This window comes from Orcinus orca, chromosome 10, assembly GCF_937001465.1.
Source record: "Orcinus orca chromosome 10, mOrcOrc1.1, whole genome shotgun sequence".
Classification (NCBI taxonomy): domain Eukaryota; kingdom Metazoa; phylum Chordata; class Mammalia; order Artiodactyla; family Delphinidae; genus Orcinus; species Orcinus orca.
In genome coordinates this window covers 40,733,755-40,751,936 of record NC_064568.1, presented here as the reverse complement: position 1 = coordinate 40,751,936, position 18,182 = coordinate 40,733,755, and the positions used below count along the sequence as shown (strand labels likewise).

Here is an 18,182-nt window from a genome sequence, read left to right as displayed (position 1 = left end):
CTGCATGTGTGTAGGGCATCTGTGCGTGCGGAGGTTTAGGTATGTGAATGCATGCGTTTGCAGGTGTGTGTGCGTGGGGTTTGTGTGGACATATTTGTGGCCATGTGGAGTGTGTGAGCCACTGCGGTCTGAGCATGCTCTGCACAGGAGCTTCTTTCGGCCTTTGAGGGGGAATCGGATTCCGGGCTTCTGGCTGGGCCACCTTGTGGGATTTATTTCTGTCTCAGTGCCGACCAGAGCCCTGAGTAATGGGAACATTTTAAGAAAACCAGTAAATACACAGAGAAAGGGCAGGCTGGCCGGGAAATAGGCTGGACACCCCTGCCCAGCCCACAGCTGCCAGAGGCCCTGAGTCCAGGCCTAAGGCAGGGAGGGAAGCAGCCCTAGAACCCAGCATGCTCAACCACTGTGCTCTATGGATACCCACTTCTGCCCATCCAGTGGGTGAGTCCCCTACACCACCTGGATGGCCCCTGGATCTAGGCATCTTTGCAGCTTGGCTCTGAGCAACAGATGCTCAGGACAGGCCCAGGGGGTGCCATGTCAGACCTGGCCCAGAGGCTAAGGGGACCTGACCCTCCAGGTGGGGCCCCTTTCCCAGCCAGGCTACAGTGGGTCCACATCCCTGAGTATTCGGTCCACACACGTCTCACACATACGTAGACCTTCCCTCGGGAGGGATGAGGCTGCCTGTGACCTGGCAGGGTTGGTGCTCCCCACAGGGTTGGGAGGGTACGCAATACACTCCACTTGGAGCCCACACACCCGAAAGTGCCTGGTGCCTGGAACCTGCGGAAGGCTGGTGTCGGTGGGGCGGAGTGGAGGGTTCTGTTGCTCCCCAGGACATGGCCACCACTGTTCTGGGTTTCAGGCTGACTGAGCCCCACTCCCGGGATCACCTCTGATATCAGCCCCTTAAATGACACAGGCCCCACGGGAAAGGATGGGGTGCTTCCTCTGGTGGGGTGAGGTTCCTTACAGAAGATCCACTTCAGCAGCGGGAAAAGCAGGCTATGCTGACCCACACTCCCCCTGCAGGGGCCCTGGGTCGGTGTCTTCTGCTGCCCCCCAGTGGCCGTGTGTGGGCAACAGGGGAAATAAAGGCTACACGGAGATTCTTATCCATAAAGGTCTGCTGGCTGAATAGAATTGCTGGGCTCTTGGCCCTAGATCCCCACCACTCACTACCCCCCACTGTGAGGCCCAGTGAGATGGTTTGGGGAAAGCCAAGTCTTTTAGACTGGTCTGAGGAAAGGAACGTGGCTCCTAGCACAGATCCCGAGACCACTTGGAAGGTCAGCTCCTGGAGAGCAGGGCAACGTCAGGTTTACAGCTGCATCCTTAGCCCCTGGAACAGTGTCCAGCACAAGGTGGATACTCAGGAAACAGGATGAATTAATGCCTGAATCCCCAGCTCCTGTAAGGGTGCTGCAGCAGGCCCCAGATGCAGCTCAGAGCCCCATGGAGAGGTCACCTGAAGGTGAGCAGGAGTCTCGCACACTGAAGGCCAGGGGTGGGGAAGAGCAGCATGAAACCCCAACAGGGGACTTGGCCTGGACGATGCCTTGGGCTTGAGGATGCACAGGTAGAGTCCAGGGGACTTGATTTGCCCAAACTGGTCACCTTCACACAATTCACCTGCAGCCCACTGGGCTAGACAGAATCTTCCCTTGTAACTTTAGGGGCTATGACTCTCTGTGACCCTGCGTCTGCGATTCCTCACCGTGTTACAGGCCCTATACCAGCCCGGATGTCCACCTGGCCTCTAGGGTCCTGTCCCTGCAATCCCAGGTATGACTTCCTCCCAGCCCTCGTGCTGCCTTCCCTCTTACCCAGAGGCATCAAGCGTGAGTCTCTGGGCCAGCAGGCCCTGTACTCCTGTCCTCTGCTTGGCAAAGGGGTATCCATGCTGTTGCCGAACATTTCAAACCTGACACCTCTCCTGAGATGACCCAGAGGCCAGATGTCCTTGAGGATTTCCAGCAGGAAGAGGGGCCTGGAGTGTTGGGAGGTCAGGGCTGTCCTGGAGGAGTGCCTGGTGAGCCAGGTAGCAGTGGGCACACCGGGGCTCCATCCACAGAGCTGGGCACTGCCACTTGGCCCATTTCTTCAGCCCTATGACAAAGGGGCTGCTGGGGCCTGAGAGTCTGTTGCTGGGGCCTGTCCCTCCAATCAAGAGTACTGTATTATTCTAGGTAGGAGTCCTTTATCAGATATGGGGTTTGCAAGTATTTTCTTAGTCAGTAGATTTTCTCTTCATCCTTTTAACAGGGTCTTTGTTGGAGCAAAAGCTTTTCATTTTGGTTGTCAAATTTGCCCTTTTTTTTCTTTATGAATTGTGCTTTCTCATGTCTAAGAACGCTCTTCACCAAGCTCTAGGTCCTGAAGGTTTTCTCCTATAATCCACTTTAATTTTTGTATAAGGTCTGAAGTGTAGGTTGGGGTTCCTTTTTGGGACCTTTGGATGGATATCCAATCACTCCAGCACAATTTACTGAAGACTGTCCTTCCTCCATTGAGCTCATTTTGCACCTTTGCCAAAAATTAGTGAGCCATACCTATGTGGGGCTACTTCTGAGTTCTCTGTATTCTTCCATTGATCTATGTGCCTACTTTTCCACCAATACCACCATCTTGATTACTGTAGCTGTATAATAAGTCTTGAAATGGGTTGACTGACTCTTCCTGCTTTATTCTTCTAGTTAAAAATTAAGCTGTTCTTGTAACCTTCCTGATACATTTTAGAATAATCTTGTCTATATATAAAAATCTTACTGAGATTTTGATATGAATTGCATTAAACCTGTGTATCAATTCTCCAGTAAAACCACCTGAGCTTGGAGATGTCTTTTTCAGGGGTTTAAAAATTATGAATTCAATATCCTTAATAGTTACAGAGCTATGCAAATTATCTTTTTCATTTGGGGTGAGTTATGGCAGTTTGCACTTTTCAAGGAATTGGTCCATTTCATCAACTTGTCAAAATGTGGGTATTTACAGTACCCCTTTATTGTCCTTTTGATGTCCATGGGGTCTATGGTGATAGCGTTATTTCATTCCTAATATGCCTAATGTGTGTCTCCTCTTTCCTTTTTTTCTCTTTTTATTTATTTTTGGCTGCATTGGGTCTTCGTTGCTGCGCATGGGCTTTCTCTAGTTGTGGTGAGCGGGGGCTACTCTTCATTGCGGTGCACGGGCTTCTCATTGCGGTGGCTTCTCTTGTTGTGGAGCACAGGCTCTAGGCGTGTGGGCTTCAGTAGTTGTGGCACGTGGGCTCAGTAGTTGTGGCTCGTGGGCGCTAGAGCATGGGCTCAGTAGTTGTGGCGCACAGGCTTAGTTGCTCCATAGCATGTGGGATCTTCCTGGACCAGGGATTGAACCCATGTCCCCTGCATTGGCAGGAGGATTCTTAACCACTGCACCACCAGGGAAGTCCCTGTCTCCTCTTTCTTCGTCAGTCTTTATTTCTTGTTAGTCAGTTACTGATTTCTGCAATGTTTACCACTTTCTTTGCTCACCACTTCTTCCTGCATCCTGTGGCAGGCACTGCTGGCTGCCTTCCCGGTACTCTTTCTACCCTTCTTCCTTTCTCATGGAACCTCAATTTCAATCATGGTGGCAATGTGCCCAGCTTAAAATACCCTTACTCCCCACATGTCTGCAGTTAGGGTTGGATCTGACACAGTAATGGCTGATCAGATGTGAAGGAAAGCATGGGGGACAGGGCTTGAAGTCATGGTTTCTTCAGCTGGCTTGCCCTTTGCCCTTCCCCCTCCTGCCTGTAGCTCAAACCTGGGAGGTCGGTTGGGGGGGGGTGAAGGCCTCCAAGAGAGTTAAGGACAGCAGCTGAGGACACAGAAGGGACTCACGTCCTTCGTGGTCTCAAGGAGTCACTGTACCACCTTAGACATAACACAAGAAAAAACCCCTCCTTAAAATCCTGTAGGTGAGCATCTGCCAAATGTCATCCTGATTCCCATATCCTTCTCCCTGCCCCCTCCCTCCTCCTCCTGCTACAGAGCATCCTTTAGTAGTTCTTTCAGCAAAGATCAGTGCAGAGTAAACACTTAGTGTCATAAGCCTGAAAATGTCTATCTTGCCCTTATTATTTATTATTGAGCAGACTGACATTTATGTTTCCTCAGCACTTAGGAAAAATTTGTCTTCTACTATCTACCATTGACTGATGAAAAGTGGAACTCATTCATTAGTAGGCAAACTTTCCGTTGTTGTTTTTTTTCCCCTCCTGTAGCTTGTTGGATTTTCCTCTTTCCCCTCAATGTTCTAATCTTGACCATTGTAGTGAAACTGCAGATGTAGCCATTAAAAAAATTCTACTTCATACTCATCGAGTAATTTAGGTTGTGGATTCTGGAAATTTCTTTTAAAATTGTGTGAAATACAGTATATACAGCCAAAAAAAAAATGGAGAAAATGAATGGATAAAGAATAAAATGAATTCCCACCCCTTAAGCCAAGAAGAAGAACATTATCAACACCTCAGAGGGCCCCTTCCCAGAGCTAACCACAAGCCTGATGATGAGGATCATTGCCTTTGCTCTTCTGTGCCGACTTTACCACCCATGTGTGTATCCTTAGAGAGTGTATTGTTCTACTCTGCCTGTGTTGGAACATCACACAAATGTCTCATACTTCTTTTCTTCTGTGACCTGCTTCTTTTAAAAAAAAAAAAAATTATTTATTTTTGGCTGCGTTGGGTCTTCGTTGCTGCGTGCGGGCTTTCTCTAGTTGTGGCGAGCGGGGGCTACTCTTCGTTGTGGTGTGTGGGCATCTCACTGCGGTAGCTTCTCTTGTTGTGGAGCGTGGGCTCTAGAGCGCAGGCTCAGTAGTTGTGGCACACGGGCTTAGTTGCTCCGTGGCATGTGGTATCTTCTGGGACCAGGGCTCGAACCCGTGTCCCATGCATTGGCAGGTGGATTCTTAACCACTGCGCCACCAGGGAAGTCTGACTTGCTTCTTCTGAGATGTATCCACAATCTTACACGGGGCTATAGCTCATTTCCTTGCTATAGAGTATTCCACTGTCAAAACAATAACTCATTGTGTTTTACTGTGTGTATGTGTGCTATTATGAACATTGCTTCTATTAGGGTTCCTGTCCCTGTCTCCCAGTATTCTCGTGCAACAGTGCTCTAGGACACTAATAGTGGAATTGCTGGTCACTGGCTGTGCACCAGTTCAACTTTTGCAAAAGTGGTCTTACCAACCAGCATTCCCACATGTGGCAGGTGGGAGGCCCGCTGCTCCACAGCACACCAGGGTAGCTAGTAACCCTTCTGTCTGAAAGTCTCCCTTGTCTGGCATCACCCCAGCTAGCTGAGCTTCCTTCTGTTGATTTTGAGCATGACAGAGCTTTTCTAATCCCTTTCAATCTGTTTGAAAGACTGGGTTTAGGTTTCTTTTTTTAAATGACATCAGACAAGAGTTTTTTTTAAAAAAAGCGAACAGGTACATTAATAGTAATTAATGACATATTTGGATTTATCTGTCCCACCTTTTTCTCTCTTTGCCTTCTTTTGGATAATTTATTTTTCTCAGTCCATTTTTTTTTTCTTAATTTCTTTGGAAGAGGTACTAGGGACTTCCCTGGCGGTCCAGAGGTTAGTACTCTGCGCTCCCAATGCAGGGGGGAGGGGTTTGATCCCTGGTCAGGGAACTAAGATTCCACATGCTGCATGGTGAAGCAAAAAAAAAAAAGAAAAAAAGAAGGGGTACATTCTATCACTCTATTTCTATTTTTAGCGTTATCCTAGAAATGTCAGCCTGTCTGTATACCAGAGTCTTTGCTCTCTTCCTGAGTGAGCTTGGTAGATGGCTGTAATTCCAATCACCGATCACCTCAGGACTTACTATTATTGTTGTTATGTACCCTAGCCCTTGTTTTACTTTTACTTCACAACACATATTTGTTTTATAAGGTTAACGTCTACTTAAATTTACACTTTCTTTCTCTTCATTCCTTCTTACGATCTCAGATTTTCCATCTGGGATTCAGTCTGAAGACATTCATTCAAAAAAAGACATTCAGTTTTTTTTTTTTTTTTTTTAAGGAGAATGCTTATTTCTTTTTTAAAAAAACAGCTTTATTGAGATATAATATATACCTCATACAATTCACCCATTTAAAGGTACAATCCAATGGCTTTTAGCATATTCACAGACTTGTACAACCATCACCATAATCCACTTTAGAATATTTTCATTACCTCAAGATAGATTTTTTTTTAAAAAGTCTGCTGGTGACAAAACCTCTGATCTTGTTTGTCTAAAAATATTTTGTACTTGTAACATATTTTCTCTGGGTATAGAATTTCAAGTTGACAATTACCTTTTGTCCAGTTAACACTGATGCCAGATGGTACCATTCCAGTTAACACCGGCTGTGTTTGAGACATTTGCTGTGGGCTTGCTCTTTGAAAGAAAATATAATCTCTAATTTTAAGATTGTTTCTTGGTCTTTTCGTTCTGACAATTTATTACAATGTGTTCACGTATGTACTGGTTTTTAAACACGTCCGCAAATTCTCAGACTCCACCTCGAGGTGGAACCTAATTCTTCTCCCTTTCTTCTCCCTTTGAGCGTGGGCTGGACGCAGTGACTTGCTTCTAACAAACAGACTGTGGCAGAATATCACTTCCAAGACCTGGTCATAAAAGACCCTAAAGCTTCCTCGTGCTTCCTCTCTGGGATCACTCATTCTGGGGAAAGCCAGCCTCTACCACACGTGAACACTCATGCAAGCCTTATGGAGAGGTGCACGCGGCAAGAACTGTGGGTGCGTAATGCTCCTCTATGCATTCCTGTGAGCGCTGGGAGTGGAAACGGTCCTAAAGCAGATCCTCCAGCCCCAGCCTTGCGTTGCCTGCTGCCCTGGAGGACATCTTGACGGCTACTTCAAAGAGACCCCAAACTAGAACTACTCAGCTAAGCCACTCCTGAATTCCTGATCCACAGAAACTGTCAGAAAATAATGATTTGTTGTTTTAAGCCACAGAGATTTGGGGTAATTTGTATGCAGCAATTTATAATTAATACAAAGTGTGAAAAAACTTGAGGCAAACTTGCTTATTGAGCTGTAATGAACATACAAAAAGTGCACAAAACGTATATGTACAGCTCAATGAATATTTGTAAAGTGAACATACCTAATGAGTCACCACCCATAACAAGAGACAGAACATTTGACTGCAGATGTCTTTTGGTTGCCCAGCTTGAGAACTGCTGACCTTGAACCTGTGGACTGGTGATTTTGAAAAGTTCAGTCATGTAAAAAAAAAAAGACCTTTGCCCCATTTTTGCCTTTTTTTCCCCCTGGAACTCCAACCACAAGTTGGATCTTCTCACTCTATCCTTCATATCTCTTAGCCTCTTGTTTACACTACTGATCTGTTTATCACGCTGGCTGCATTCTGGATAACCTCTTCAGATCTAGCTTCCTATTCACAAATTGTCTCTTTGGCTCTAATTCACAGATACAAGGTTTTAAATTGCTATAATAATTTTTACTTCTAGAGCATCACTTTGGTTCTTCTGCAAATCTATTCTGGTTTTCAAGCTTCTCTTTTAGTTCTTAAATCATTTTTAAACATTGAAATTATCTGACTGATAATTCTAATGTCTGAAGTCTTTGCAACTCTCATGCTACCATGTTCTTTCTGATGTCCTTTGCTCTGAGTGCTTTGTTGCCTAGTATATCTCGTGAACTTTTCTGTAAGCTATTCCTCTTTCTTGGAACTTTATTGGTGGGGATTCTTTGAGGACTCAGATGAATAAAGATTCATTCAGGTCGGATCTGCATTTCCTTCTATCAAGTGTCTGAGACCACCACATTCTGGGACCACTGTAAATCTTGACCTGAGGTTTCCCGTGTGCAAACCCACATGAGGGAGGGCTGCCTCAGTTCTCAAGGGAGACTTTATTCTACTCCAGTAATTGGCAGGGTTCAAGCTCCCCTTGGGATGTCAAGAGTACAGACTGATTATTAGTTTACAGAGGGTGCTGCCCTTTGGGGCCCCACCAGGCACTGAGGGCCTCCAAAACCAAGGCTCGATTTCACCTGGCTTGTCATATACCTCCAGGGCAAAGGTCAGGCTTCAGCATTCTGCCACTTCTCTTACCTTTTGGCCTGAGTATTCCATACTTTCTTGCCAGATCATTGATGCATTTAAAAAGCATTTGTCAATATTTATTTACCTAGTATTTTTAGCTGTTTTCCAAGGGAAGATCACTTCAGGCAACCATCCTACCGAGATGCCAGAAACAGAAGTGATTGCTACTCCTTCTTCAAGTACCTTTTTTCTCCAGTTTTCTTTTCCCAAACGAATTCCTATCAGCTAAAGGACAGCTACCAGTACGTCAGGGCTCTCAACCTATCCCCTCTCTCTCCTTCTCTCTCTCTGCCACCTTTTGGATCTTCAACTTTACTTCCAATTAATCCCTTCTTTGACTATAAGTAATCATTTAGCTCCTCCAGTGAGTTTCTTACTTTAATAAACATTCTTGGGCTTCCCTGATGGCTCAGCAGTTAAGAATCCACCTGCCAATGCAGGGAACACGGGTTCAAGCCCTGGTCCGGGAAGATGCCACAAGTCGCGGAGCAACTAAGCCCGTGCGCCACAACTACTGTGTCTGCGCTATAGAGCCAGCAAGCCACAACTACTGAGCCCACGTGGCACAACTACTGAAGCCCACGCACTCTAGGCCCTGTGCTTCGCAACACGAGAAGCCACCGCAATAAGAAGCACGTGCACCACAACGAAGAGTAGCCCCCGCTCTCCGCAACGAGAGAAAGCCCGCACGCAGCAACGAAGACCCAACGCAGCCAAAAATAAATAAATAAATAAATTTAAAAAAATAAATAAATAAACATTCTTTATTTCCAAGATTTCTAATCAGTTGTTTCTTATACCAAATCCCTGTTCTTGAGTTGTGTGAGATCAGAAAGTCCCTCTTTGATCTCACTGGTGATAAAACAAATGCTCATTTTAAAGCCTGTTAGGATATTATCGTTTTACTTTCTTCAAGTAGAAATTCTCCCACTTGTTGGGCTGCTGGCCATTCTTTATGGCACTGGATTTTCTCATGCATTTTATAATTTTTGAGTGTCCCTCATGGGTGATAGTTTTTGCTTTTCTCTCTCCCTGCAGGGCCGTTGTTCTATAGGGCACACAGGGCTGCAAATGCAGAAGCAAACCTTTCATTAACTCTCTGGGCTCTCATACAGTGGGGATATCCTTACTCTGGTGCTGAGTGGGAGCCTAGTTGCCAGTCACAGGTGTCTGAGTCCTACACTGCCACAGACAAACATCCTGCTTCCAACTGCAATCCCAGGAGGTGGGGGCATCTTTTCACCCTTTATTCCTAGGAAGGGAAGCCCAGCTCTAGACCCTGGCTATGCAGAGAGAGCCTGGCTCCAGTCCTGACACCTGTGGGGCATGTCTGATCCCTGTCCATTGTGGGAATCAGTCCTGGCCTTGTCTCACTGCTCACCACAGCAGTCAGCCACCTACCACTTCAGCCCTTACTCATAGCTGCCAGTTTCTGCTCCCTTCCCAAGAACTATCTTCTTAGAGGAGTTGCATAATTTTAAGTTAAACCATTTACTTTATTGTATGAGTGACAGTCCGTGTGCACACACTCCCTCCACCTCTACCGCCTGAGTCCTCAGCACCGTCTACCAGAGCTGGGCCATTGTGTTCCTAGAAGCTGGCACAGAGGGAGGAACACACTGGGATGACTCAGGGCAGGGGCGGGAGGCTCAAGGGGAAACCATGAAGGAAACTTAAGAGTGTGATCATCCTGGAGGAGATGAAACTCTAAATGGTCACAGGTACCTGGAGTCAGACTTGTGGCCAGCCGGTCATTCTGGAGAGTCAGCTCCACAGAGGAGGCTCATGGTCCTGAAGCCAGGACCTTGGGGACCCAGGGTCCAAGACCACCCCCGAAACCCAGGCTACAATACCCCAGTCTTCAGCAGAATGGGCCACCCTCCCCCATACGGGTGCCCTGTGCCAGGGAAGCCAGCGTCTAGCTCTGGCCGGTGAAGTGGGGAGATGGGCTGCTGGGGCTGTGGGTGGAATGTGAATGAGCAGTGCCAGGGGCCCCGAATCTGTAGTGGCCCAGAGTCGAGGCTTTGCCAAGGCACAGCTCACCCCCTTCATGGGCCCAGTCGCTTCCTTCTCACTGCGAGGGCGTCCACAGAGGACCAGAGTGGGAGCCTCTCCAAGGTATCCCACAAACTACTGTAAGGCCTATCTCTGTCACCCAAGGATTTTGAGATGATCACCGCTGACCAAGGACTGGACCAGAAACCTGGACCCAGAAGGTCAGGCCTGGGCCTTCTCCACCCCTCCAGCCTCAACATGTTCAGCCCAACACAGGGCTTACTCATATTAAACATCACCTCTGCAGCTGCCCTGTCTTGGGGCCCAAACCCAGAGTATCCCAAATATTCAGGAGGTTTCTGCCATACACAGGGGTCTGCTTGTTTCTATTTCCAGACATTAAAAAAATTCAAAATAACATATATATGTAGAGATACAGCAAGCCCACAGAGTTGTTGCTGGCTCTGCCCCAACTCAGCACGCTGGGGACCACTCAGGAGACAAGGAGCCGACCTCACAGCATGGGGAGGGGTGGGGTTCAGACTGCTAGGCAGGGAGTCACTGTTCTGAGGCCAAACTGGAGGTGATGGCAAGCCCAGCCCTGACCCTTGCCCAAGACCATCCTCCTATAGAACAGGCCTGAAAGGCGGGCGGCGAGGGGATAGGGCGTGCCTCAGTCGGAGTCACCAGCCTCTTGTTCGGTGGTGGTGGCCGCCACTGCAGAGGCCAGGTTGTCCTCCTGGCCCTTCAGCCTCTCACCTGGAAGGGTGGCAGACAGGAGGAGTGGAGAGGGGCCGTGTGTTTGCGCCACCACCCAGAGGGCAGGGAACGCTGCCTTACCAGGCCCCGCACTTACGGATCAGCTCGGCGATGGCCCTCTGGGTCCGCTTTTCTAGCTTCTCCAGCTTCTTGGCTACATCTCTCTTGAGGTCCCTGGAGCAGGGAGGTGGGAGGTGGGAGGAGGCCGGAGGCTGAAGGCTGGCCTGGTGTGGCCTTGGGGCCTTCCCCTCCCACAGCCCCTCCGGCATCAGGAATCACACTCAGGTGCCTGAGGTCAGGATGCTCCTCCCCTCTCTCTTTCTGTGTCCTCCAAAACCCAGCACCAGCCAACCTTGCCAGTCCCAGTGAGGCAGGGACTGGCACCACAGACCCACCCAACACAGAGGACCGAGTCAAGGTGTACAAGGCAGATGGTTCTTAGGGTCCTCTCTTTGTCTGTTCCCCTTGGTCTCCATCAGGGAGTGACTTGCCCTGGCCCGCTGGGGGTCCTGCTCCTCCTTCGACCACACGTTCACCCTCACCACCAGGAGCTTCCAGAAGTGCACACACAGCCTATTCCCCCTGGATCTGGGTTTCCAAGGACACGCGCCCCATGCTTTTGTTTCATCATATCAGAACACCTTCAGCTAGTGCCGTACTTGACACAGAATTGCAAGTGAGAGGGAAATGGCTGGTACCTCTGGACCAAGGTAAAGCGAACACACGGCCCTCTCTCGCCCTCTTTCTCTGCCCAGTCGAAGGGGCACCATGAAGGATGAGCATCCCCATTTCACTTCAGAGGGAGCTGAGGCCAAAGGAAAACAGGCTAGCTGGTGGCAGAACTGGCACAGAAACCTTCATCTGCCCTTCCCACCGTCTGGCCTCTACCCTATGGCTCCCTGAGGGCAACAGTCAGCCTTGTTCAAATGGAGCTCTCTGAGGTGGGGCGGGCCCTCATCCTTTCAGAAGGGACGTTTGGAGGGGACTGCTGAGCCCCCTCTGCCCGAGCCCCTCCCCACCCTTAGGTGTCATTCCCCGTCATGTCCCTCTCATTCTCCACTCACGTCCTTCTCGGCACTTACTTCAGACATTAATAATCTGAACATAATAATTCAGGCAGTATGTCTACACTGCCTGCCTCCCGTTGCGAGGCTGGGAAAGGCCCAGCCGGAGCCCATGCCTAGCACCAAGAGTGTCCCAGTCAGTCTGCACTGGTCCTACATGGGCAACACTCACCAATCAGGCTTCCGGGGTGCGAGGTTGGCCAGGTCCTGGGGAGGGAGGAGACACAAGTCAGGGCTGGAAGGGCTTAGCCCCAAGGGAAGTAGAAGACAGGGGACAGAGGTAGGAAAAGGGGAGAAAAGGGAGGAGGAAGGAGGGGGCTGAGGGGAAACAGGGAGGTAGAAAGGGAATAAAGAAGTGACGAGAAGGAAGGATGTGTGAAGAGAGCAGGTGGGAAGGAGAAAAGGACCCACAGAAGGAGCAAGGGAGGATGGGGACACCCCCAGGCACTCACCACTTCCTCAATGATGGGCTCTGGCTTGGCGGCCTCCAGCTGCTCCTTCACCTTCTCTTCCACTAGAGGGCGCAAGACAACAACGGAGGCAGGTCGGAAAGGAGCCACCACTCTCCCAGATAGGCAAACTGCAGCCGCAGGTCCCTGGGAGAGTCTGGGCTTTCTTGCCCCGCCTCTCCCCTTGGCCCCTAACTACCTAGAGGTGAAGATCCTGCAAAGGCAGCTCTGGAGGAAGGGCTTGGGTTTCTCAGGACGAAGGCAATCCGGGGATGAAGGAGGGCCAGCAGGCGGCAGCCAGCTAGAGTAGATGGAGCCAAGACCTCTAGCCAGGAAGCATCGGTGCTTCTCTTAGTCCCAGGATCCCCAGCTGGGAAATGAGACAGTTGCCTGGATATATCCAAAGTATGGTTTTGGGAAGGGCCTTGAGGACTGGCTTTTCCCATACCTTCCTGGGGCTCCTGGGCTCTGAGGACGTGCCCTGGGAATGGCCAGGGCACAGGTGGCATTTCTTCCCATCCCACTCTTAGATCTGTGCTCCCAAGACCAGCGGGGCAGCCACCTTGAGGAGTCCTGCCCACGTGTACCTCCCGGCTCCACCCAGCTGCCAACAGCACAACGGGCCTCTGGGTGGCCTGATCAGGAGGGCCCTGACCCTGTGGGGACAGATGTCAAGAACAACAGATTTGGGCTCCATGGGCTTCCTCTAACCCCCCTCACCATTGTCCCGGGTCTCCTCATGGCCCTTCTGCCCTGCCTCACCTCCCTCCAGCCACAAGTGCTGACCCTGAGACATGGGACCAGCTCCCCGTCCCTGTCCTCTGTCCTGCCTTACTCTCCCCACCATGCCACTGCCTCACCACGGCAAGGCCCAAACCATGAAGCAGATCACCTGGGAAGTGTGTGCATCTCAGGGCCGAAGGAGATGGGGAGGCAGACTGGAGTGTGGCTGAATGTGCAACACTTTACTCTTTTATAAGATAAATGTATCTATTAGTTTATTACTATAATTAAAAATTGATAAAAACAAAGAATAAAAAACACGGCCAGGGCCAGGGATCTGCATGATAGGAAGCACCCCAGCATCTCCAGCGTGGATGGCTCTGGACAGGCTGCAGCTGGCCAGATGCTCCGGCTGCTGTGCAGCTCCCCACACCGTGGTGTGACTGGGCAGCCTCCGGGCCAGGCCCTTCATCCCACCAGTGAGAACACCTCTGCCCATCCTTTGTGCTCTGGCACTGCCACGCCCCAAGCTGGGCGGGTGTCTGCCTGCCCACTACTCTCCAAGCACCTGGATGGTCAGCCCGTCTTCAGCGTCTCTCACTCTGACCCTCCAAGGGCCCGCAGCACCCATCACCCTGCCCCTGCTGTCCAAGGGCCCCAGGGCCACTTCCACTTCTCAGCCCGGAGAGGTCCTCTGAGGGGATGTGGCCACTTCCCTCACAGGCCCCGGGAAAGCCTCCAAGGCAGGGCGTGAGCAGGGCAGAGCAGGCACAACAGGCCGCTTCAGTGCCCAGACTGCTTCTAGTTGTGCATCTGCCACGAGATGGTGACGGAGGGTCCTGGAGGCCCAACTTCCAGCCCCGGCACTGTCAGTTATTCTCCAAGAGACGGTGACACCTGCCAAGGTGGAGGCAACCAACAGTGCCATGGAACAGAGGTGGAGATGCAGCCCACCTACCTGCGATTGGCTTGGCCTGGGGCACCCTTCTCTTCTTCAGGTCCTCATCCTCTGGGACATAGTTCCGCAGCCTGAGTTCCCTAAAGGGCAGAGAGAACAAGCAGAGAGAAAGTAAGGTATAACACAGTCTCATTCCCCTTATACAGGTTGCAGGTTGGCATGTGATGAAGCCATAGGAGCTGGCTACTTCCTGGACTTTCCTCTGGTCTCTCTGGAGATGACCTGGTGAAGGGGGACAGCACAGGAACAGAAGCTTCACTGTGATTGGCTCCCTTCTCCGAGCCTCAGCCTCCTCACCTTCCAGTTAGCAGCCGGGCCGGGTGCTCTCCCAAAGCCCCACCTGCACTGTAGGTTCTCATCAAGAGCTGGGGTCAGGGGTGTACAGAGAGCATTCACTGGATGTCTTCTCCAGCATTATCTCCATTTGACAGTTACGGGAACTGGGGGTCAAAGAGACTGCACCATTTTTATAGGGTCATACAGCAGTGGTCGCAGCATCTGAGACAAGGCAAGCTGTGACTCCAAGCCAGGGCCAGAGCTACTCCTAAAAGAGGAAGCCAGTGGTCACCCACTGGTTCCCCAAGCCCCACCTGCTCCTCAGAGCCTTCGTTCCCTGGAGCCTCAGCTACTGGTGGCAAGGGTCTGGTGTGCTGGCCAGCAAGGGCTGAGGGAACAGGCATGACAGTGTGCAAGGCTGGGAAAGCCACAATGCACCTGGACAGCCATGAGAAGTTCACATACCTCGCCCCTGCAAGGGGTTTTTTAAATCTACCAGAGCAGATCCCACGACCTCCTCCACGAAGGGGTAGCGGCCACAAGGAGCCAGAATGGCACACTAGGATTGACCAGCGACCGTGGTGTTGTTTTCCTCTTATTGCAGTCTCCTCGGGCAGGGCTGGCTGTACCAAGTGCTCACTGGAGGCCTCCCTGGCTCAGCAGCTCATCAAACCCCGACTCCCACACACAGCAGCCTGCCCGCAGGATGGGCCCTTGGCTAACTCCACAGGGTAGCAAAGAGAGAGTTCCTGGGGGCTGCTGCTTAATAAAGGCAAGACAGAGACACTAGGACAGACCATCTAGGCCCTGCGGGAGGCAGAAGTGGCCTCCCCAACCGGTTAGCCAGATGGGACTGGGATGTGGGTCCTCTTTCTTCCCCACTACCTCTTCTGAGCCCTCTCAGGGCTGCTGGCGCCTCAGAAATCCTGGGAACATTTTCTCAACAGGAGGCCTCCTGTGGTCTGTCATCTATGGAACCCTCTGTCTGTGCCAGGGAAATGTGTGGCTGATTTCTCCAGCCCCTGGGCAAGCAAGCTTTTCCAGAAGGGAGGCAGGAGGTGTCTGTGGCTACACAGTTAGCAAGTGACAGTGGTCTCAACTTGGGGTTTTTCTGACACCAAATCAGTCCCCTATTCACCAGCTTCACCTGCCCCCTTGCCCTCTGCCAGGGCCCCCAGGGCCTGCAGTCCTGGGGCTTGGCTAAACCTGTGTGCCTGGGAGTAGTACCAGCATGGCCTGTGTGGAGGAAGCCTGCTGCCTACTCCCAGGGTCTACCTCCTCTAAGGAGCAGGGACACCATCCCCTAATGCCTGGAGGTAAATGCCACGTCACTAAGGCACTGGGAGAGAAAGTGGGGCATGATCGGTACACTGACTTTCGTTTGTAACAGGGTGGGGAGAAAAGTGGAAGAGAAACTGGGTGTGGGAAGAAAACTGTGGGGATTCGTGAGAATAAAAAAAAAACTGTCACTCTCAGAAACTGGCTCCAGGGTCTTGTAAGAGATCAGAGAGAGGAGAGTCTGGTGGCAGCTGTACCCAGAGCTCATAGCAGTAACCACAAGCACCCACACCTCCAGCACCCCCTGCTGCCCTGCTTCAGAAGACTAGCCGGAATGAGGGAGGACACAGCAGGAGACACAGAGAGGCCAGAAGCAACAGGAAAGAGCAGCAGCATCTGGTGGGCTGGCTGCACAGCAACCACCCCCAGCACCCCCGGTAGCCCCGCCGGCCACTGTCCCCTGTTCTGCCCTAGAGCTGAGCACTGCTCAAGCACTCAAGAACACCTGGGTCCCAGTCACTGTGGAAGTGCCCCAGGCTGGGCTCCGATTTTCACATCTGTAAACAAGAAGGCTATGCTGGGTGTGTCGAGCTCTGTCAAGCTAGGTTCAAGTCCTTCCCTGGTTCAGTCTGTTGAGAGATAATGAAGAGACTGACCCTCACTAATGTCCAATTAACTGCTCCTCCCACCCCACCCCTATTTACCACCAAATGGCAAAAGTTTCTGGAGAGGTCATGGGGCACTGGGTTCTGCTCTGGGGCCTGGCCTTTCTAACAAAGGAACAAGGTTTAATTCCCTCCTTCTGCAAGCTTAAAAAAATCTGTGTGAAAAAAAAAAAAAAAATCTGTGTGTTGGTGAATTACCACGGCAACAAGGACCTGAGGGGCTGCAATCACAGAAAGAAGGGAAGTGCAACAAGGTGAGCCTGGCTTTGGGCATTTCTTTCCCCTTAAAGCACTTGTCTTTTTACAAGCAGAAGCTGAAAAGCCGAGAGACCAAGCAGAGCTTCCTGCGATCTCATGAGGCTGAAGAGACAAAAATTTGTGTTCAGTGAGAGGAAGCCTCTTCATCAGTCCTGAAAGGGTAGGTCAGGGTATCCATGTCTGCCAAAAGCTGGAATAAACTCCTTCTGGGGGAAAATAAACTATTCAAAATCCCAAATCATCTCTGGAACTTTTCATATGCAGTATCCAGAATTCAATCAAAGCCAAGAGAAAAAAATAAAGATAACAGAAATGCACTCACAGGAGACCTAGATACTGGAATATAGTATCAGAAATGAAATGTGCATTAATTGAAATTATTAAAAGTTCAGGAAGGTATACCACAAGATTGAGAATTTTAGCAGAGGGCTTCCCTGGTGGCGCAGTGGTTGAGAGTCCGCAACGGGAGAGGCCACAACAGTGAGAGGCCCGCGTACAGCAAAAAAAAAAAAAAAAAAAAAAAAAAAGAATTTTAGCAGAGATCTGAATTTCGGAAACTGTAAAAATCAATCAAATGGAAATTCTACAAGTGAAAATAGAATCAAAATTAATAAATCAATAAATGGGTTCAACAGCAGTGTGGATACTGCTAAAGAAAGGATTAGTGAACTGTAAGATAAGCCAGAAAATATCCAGGCTGAGGGACAGAAGTAAAAAAGTTGAAAAATATAGAAAATAACTTAAGAAACATATGGAACATGGTGGAAAGATCTAACATACATGTAATTAGAGTCCGCAAACCAATATTTAAAGAGATAATGAGTGAAAAATTTACAGAATTAATTAAAAACATCAAGCCATAGATTAAAGAAACTCTATGAACTCCAAAGAAAAGCATAACTAGGCAAATCACTGTCAAACTACTTAACACCAAAGACAAATTCTTAAATTGGACAAAGACACCCAAACTTCAAAGGAGAAACTGAAAATGACAGCTGATTTTTCAACAGAAGCCATGAAAATCGTAAGACAATGGAGAGATACATGGGAAGGGCCAAAAGTAAATAAAATGCCACACCAGAATTATAAAGCTAGGTTAAACAGCCTTCAAAGAAAGACTTTTCCAGATAAAGAAAAATTGGGAAGATTAGTCATCAGAGGATCTGTTCTTTAAGAAATACTAAAGGGAATGCTTTAGACTGAAGGAAAATGATCTCATATGGAAGCATGGAACTCAGGAAGGAATGAAATGCATTCCTTGAGAAGCATGAAAGAGTAAATACGTGGGTAAATTTAAATGAATATTGACTGTATAAACAGTAATAATGACTTGTGGGATTTCAAATATAGCAACAACAGTACAGAAGACAGGAAGAGAGGCAAATGGCCTTAAAGTGTTCTGAGGTTGTGGCACTGTATGGGAAATGGTAAAATGTGACTTGTTATTAGACTTTGATAAGTTAAGGATGTATGTTGTATCGCTGTGGAAACCTCTATAAGGGAAAGGAGTATATTATTAGCAAGATAACAGGAAGGACATGGAAAGATTAAAAACAAAAAATCCAAAAGAAGACCGGACTTGAGACACAACAGGAAAGCCAAGAAACGAACGGTAAGACAAGAGGGT

At 49.4% G+C, this 18,182-nt stretch overlaps 1 protein-coding gene across 7 annotated transcripts in view; it reads right to left on the bottom strand.

The window, feature by feature from the left end:
• Window positions 1-18,182, bottom strand: part of CCDC12 (coiled-coil domain containing 12) — a 74,881-nt gene that overhangs the window by 17,380 nt on the left and 39,319 nt on the right. For 5 of the 7 annotated variants that reach the window (XR_004479186.2, XR_007479867.1, XR_007479865.1 and 2 more), the window contains exons 3-7: window positions 14,079-14,158; window positions 12,597-12,767; window positions 12,401-12,462; window positions 12,121-12,155; window positions 10,982-11,058 (exon numbers count right to left, since the gene is read on the bottom strand). Coding sequence is in view for 3 of the 7 variants with exons in the window: in XM_033413292.2 (XP_033269183.1) it covers window positions 10,982-11,058; window positions 12,121-12,155; window positions 12,401-12,462; window positions 12,597-12,767; window positions 14,079-14,158 (425 nt within the window). In the remaining 4 variants the exon portion in view is untranslated. Of the gene's footprint in view, window positions 1-8,866; window positions 10,885-10,981; window positions 11,059-12,120; window positions 12,156-12,400; window positions 12,463-12,596; window positions 12,768-14,078; window positions 14,159-18,182 lie in introns of those variants that run through there. The other 2 variants (XM_033413293.2, XM_033413294.2) reach the window with 2 other exon arrangements.